Genomic DNA, 4,677 nt, shown 5'->3' with positions numbered 1-4,677 from the left:
GGGGGGGAGGTTTTAAGGACTTCATCATGTAAGTCGAGGACATTGTAGTTGTTCATTTTAACCAAAATGCAGAAAATTTTTTTTAATTTTTTTGGGGGAAGGTTTTAAGGACTTCATCATGTAAGTCGAGGACATTGTAGTTGTTCATTTTAACCAAAATGCAGAAAATTTTTTTTTAATTTTTTTGGGGGGGAAGGTTTTAAGGACTTCATCATGTAAATCGAGGACATTGTAGTTGTTCATTTTAACCAAAATGCAGAAAATTTTTTTTTAATTTTTTTTGGGGGGAAGGTTTTAAGGACTTCATCATGTAAGTCGAGGACATTGTAGTTGTTCATTTTAACCAAAATGCAGAAAATTTTTTTTAATTTTTTTGGGGGGGGAGGTTTTAAGGACTTCATCATGTAAGTCGAGGACATTGTAGTGGTTCATTTTAACCAAAATGCAGAAATTTTTTTTTAATTTTTTTTGGGGGGAAGGTTTTAAGGACTTCATCATGTAAGTCGAGGACATTGTAGTTGTTCATTTTAACCAAAATGCAGAAATTTTTTTTTAATTTTTTTGGGGGGAAGGTTTTAAGGACTTCATCATGTAAGTCGAGGACATTGTAGTTGTTCATTTTAACCAAAATGCAGAAAATTTTTTTTTAATTTTTTTGGGGGGGAAGGTTTTAAGGACTTCATCATGTAAGTCGAGGACATTGTAGTTGTTCATTTTAACCAAAATGCAGAAAATTTTTTTTAATTTTTTTGGGGGGAGGTTTTAAGGACTTCATCATGTAAGTCGAGGACATTGTAGTTGTTCATTTTAACCAAAATGCAGAAAATTTTTTTTAATTTTTTTGGGGGGGAAGGTTTTAAGGACTTCATCATGTAAATCGAGGACATTGTAGTTGTTCATTTTAACCAAAATGCAGAAAATTTTTTTTAATTTTTTTGGGGGGGAAGGTTTTAAGGACCTCATCATGTAAGTCGAGGACATCGTATTGCAATTTGAAGTTGGTGTGCACACACAGACAGACAGACAGACAGACAGACACACACCATACCATTTTATTATTAAGATTATTTCAATTACAGAATATTGAATATTCTGATAATTCTATAGAGCAGAGGTTTTCAAACACTGCGCCGCGGCACATTTTTGTGCCGCGGGACGATAAAAAATGTGCCGCGTGAAGATCTATATTTACTTATTTTTGTTTAATTTTTAACTTAAAATTATTTATAATGAAACAATTATAATAAATTATAATCACGTTGCTATTTGTTATGTCTGTGCATCGGAGTATTCGTCATTACAAATCATCTTTTTTATCTATGGGTTTTGACTGTTTGGCACTGGAATAGTTTACCACCAGTGCCTGATTTGCATGGAGGTGTTGTCGAATGAATCAATGGTTCCATCTAAACTTCGTAGACATTTTTTATCTAAGCACCCGGAATATAAAGATTATTCAATTGATTATTTTAAAGAATTAGCAAAAAACATAGGTAGTGTTAATAATTATATATATACATATTTAGAGTAAGTAAAAAATCATTTTCAAAATCATTTGGAAAATCAGAAGATGCAGTAAAGTGCTCTTATCTAGTATCGGAATTGATTGCCAAGAAAATGAAACCTCATACAATTGCCGAAAATCTTATCCTTCTAGCATGCAAATTAATAGTCCGAACAATGTTGGCGTGGAATTTGAAAAAAAATTATTGAAAATTCCCTTTTCTGACAATACTATTTGTCGAAGAATTAGTACAATGTCGTTTGATATTGAAGAAAAGTGGTATCTATAATGAAAAACAATTTATATTCATTGCAAATTGACGAATCAACTGACGTAGCAGGAATTGCACAGCTGCTTATTTATATTCGTACTGAAAAGTCAGAAAGTATTATTGAACAATTTCTTTTCTGCAAGGCATTAGTTACTACTACTCGTGCAATTGATATGTACAATTTGATATTTGATTATTTTAATCAACATAATATTTCCTTTAAAATTGTGTTGGTGTATGCACAGATGGGACACCATCTATGTCTGGAAGACTTAATGGACTTGTATATTGTTTTTATATGATTAAATTCAGGTTTCTTTACTAAAAGCACAGAATGATCAAATACTTTCAACACATTGTTTTTTACATCGTGAAGTATTGGTTTCGAAAACTCTTCCGTCTTCTTTAAAATCAGTTATGGATGATGTCATAAAAATGATCAATTATATAAAAACTCGATCTAAAAATTCTAGAATTTTTAATTCTTTATGCGATGAAATGGGAGCAAGTTATAAAATTTATTGTTACATACCGAAATACGATGGTTATCACGGGGAAGGGCACTGGCCAGAGTGTATGAATTAAAGGACACGATAGCTGAATTTTTCACGAGAGAACAATGCTATCAATTTCATGAATTGATCAGCAATTCGAATTGGAAATTAAAATTAGCATATCTAACGGACATATTTTCGATATTGAATGATGTGAATCTAAGCATGCAAGGAAATAATGAGACAATTTTGAGTTGTACGGACAAGTTAAATGCTTTAAAAATGAATATTACATATTGGAGAAGACTAGTATTAAGTGGGGATTTTAGCATGTTTCCTAAGACTAATGGTTTCGCATTCTAATTTATAAAGCCAATTTAGATTCTGACGGTACCATAATACAAAGTCTTATATATGAGCATTTGACATCATTGGAACAAAAAGTCAATAATTATTTTCCAGACATAGACATTGAAAATATGATTGGGTATTTATTTTAATAATTAGTTTTAGATACGGAATCCATTTTTGGTTAGTCATAGTAATGAGTTATCACCGTTCGAAAATATGGAGCTTATTGAACTATTTAATGATCGTACCTTAAAATTATCACATACGGAATAAAATATTGGCGAATTGTGGATCAAAATTCGTTCTAGATTTCCAAAAATAACAGATAAAGCAATGCGGATCATTCTACAATTTGCAACAACTTATTTGTGTGAAAAGGGATTTTCTGCATTACAAAACATTAAAACAAATAAGCGAGAAAATCTACTGGATTTAGATTCAGAAATGCGACTGGCCTTATCAAATATTGAGCCAGACATAGAAAAATTATGTAAAAATAATAAATTTTGAATTTGGAATTTTATAATTATGTTTTGATTTTTGATTATGTGCCGCGAGATTATTTTTTATTAGCATTTGCGCCGCGAGAAATTTCTCGTGAAAACCTATGCTATAGAGGTAACAATATATTTTATCAATTCTGGGATAGTAAACTTCTAAAAGTCGCTTCATGAAGTGCATTAGAACGACTCAGCTGAGAACTCTCGCCACTTCAGCTGGATGTGGAAATTCTAAATGGATGTTATGTGGTTAAGGAAAGAGGTCTTGATATGAAACTTAACATGGCTTCTTTGCATTGTTCACCGTCTCCAAAAACATCTAATTATCATCATTATAGAAAGTCTTTATTCACTGTTCTGGCAAAAAAACGATTGTCTCAGTCGAGTTTGCCTCAAAGTCGCTAAGCGGAGTATCCACACTACGCTTGAAGGATACCATCAAGGCATATTTTCTCATTTCGTCAAAAATGTCACAATCCGTTGTTCCTTGACGTTGAACATTCAACTTTTGTATCCACATAAAAGTCCTGCTCTATAATTTTGGAACATGGAGAACCTCAAAAATGATTTAGTGAAGTTAGATCCATTTCATAGGAATCAAATCCGTATATTGATCGGAATCTTCTGGGCAAGGAAAATCTCAAATGAAAGATTATACAATCTATGTAAATCTAGAGTCTAGATTCTAGTCTAGTCGTAAAACACAAAAAACCTTTCACTGATGGGGAAATTTTAAAATCTTGTTTTTTGGAAGCTGCCGATTCACTATTTGATGGTATGAAAAATAAACAGGAAATTTCAAATTGCATCAAAGAGCTTCAGCTCTCAAAACAGTCAATTGTCAGAAGGGCTGAAAGCATTTCTGAAAATCTTCTTTCGCAGTTAAAAAAGGATCTTTACGCATGTTCGTGTTTTTCTCTACAGTTTGACGAATCAAACGATGCTATTGATATCGCCCATCTATGTGTATTTTCCCGTTTAATCTTTCATGATCTAACTGTCAAGGAAGAGTTATTTGCTATTATACCTATGAAAGAAAGAACAACTGGTGAAAATATTTATAATTCTTTCAAAACGTTTTTGTTATCATTCGAATTATTACCGTTAATGAAGAAACTTGTATCCATAACAACAGATGGAGCCCTTGCAATGATTGGGAATCAAAATGGATTTATTGCATTTTGTCGGAAAGATGAACATTTTCCGAAATTTTTATCATATCATTGCATCATTCACCAACATGCATTATGTGGGAAAATGTTAAATTTCAACTATGTTATGGAGACAACAGTTAAAATTATTAATTCCATCCGAGCCAAGCCACTACAAAGAAGATTATTTCGACTTTTTCTAGAACAAGTCGATGCAATCTATGGCGATCTACCTTTACATTGTGACATAAGATGGTTAAGCAAGGGATTAATTCTCAGTCGTTTCAGAGAATTATTATCATACATTAAAGAATTTTCTAAAGAAAACAACAAGAATTGGCATTTTCTTGAAAATCCTGATTGGCTAATAAACTTGGCATTTTTAACCGATATTACCAGCAACTGA

General features: G+C 31.9%; 1 protein-coding gene across 1 annotated transcript; it reads left to right on the top strand.

Moving 5' to 3' along the window:
• The first annotated feature begins 1,792 nt into the window (after positions 1-1,792).
• Positions 1,793-4,677, top strand: LOC115227961 (zinc finger BED domain-containing protein 5-like). The gene is made up of 3 exons (XM_029798648.1): positions 1,793-2,004; positions 2,929-3,110; positions 3,875-4,677. The coding sequence occupies exons 1-3, from the start codon at positions 1,793-1,795 to the stop codon at positions 4,675-4,677; spliced, it is 1,197 nt and encodes a 398-aa protein (XP_029654508.1).

The sequence above is a fragment of the Octopus sinensis genome, unplaced genomic scaffold (assembly GCF_006345805.1).
Source record: "Octopus sinensis unplaced genomic scaffold, ASM634580v1 Contig08738, whole genome shotgun sequence".
In the NCBI taxonomy this organism is placed as follows: Eukaryota; Metazoa; Mollusca; class Cephalopoda; order Octopoda; family Octopodidae; genus Octopus; species Octopus sinensis.
Note: the sequence above shows the minus strand (reverse complement) of the source record. Positions and strands in the feature narration are given on the sequence as shown.

Bases quoted from the DNA above. Each gene is read 5' to 3' on its own strand.
- LOC115227961 (XM_029798648.1), top strand. From the start codon at position 1,793: ATGAAAAACAATTTATATTCATTGCAAATTGACGAATCAACTGACGTA. The intron at 2,005-2,928 runs GTTGGTGTATGC...AATTCGTTCTAG, and splicing joins AATATTTCCTTTAAAATTGT to ATTTCCAAAAATAACAGATA. The intron at 3,111-3,874 runs GTAAAAATAATA...GTTTTTTGGAAG, and splicing joins GCCAGACATAGAAAAATTAT to CTGCCGATTCACTATTTGAT.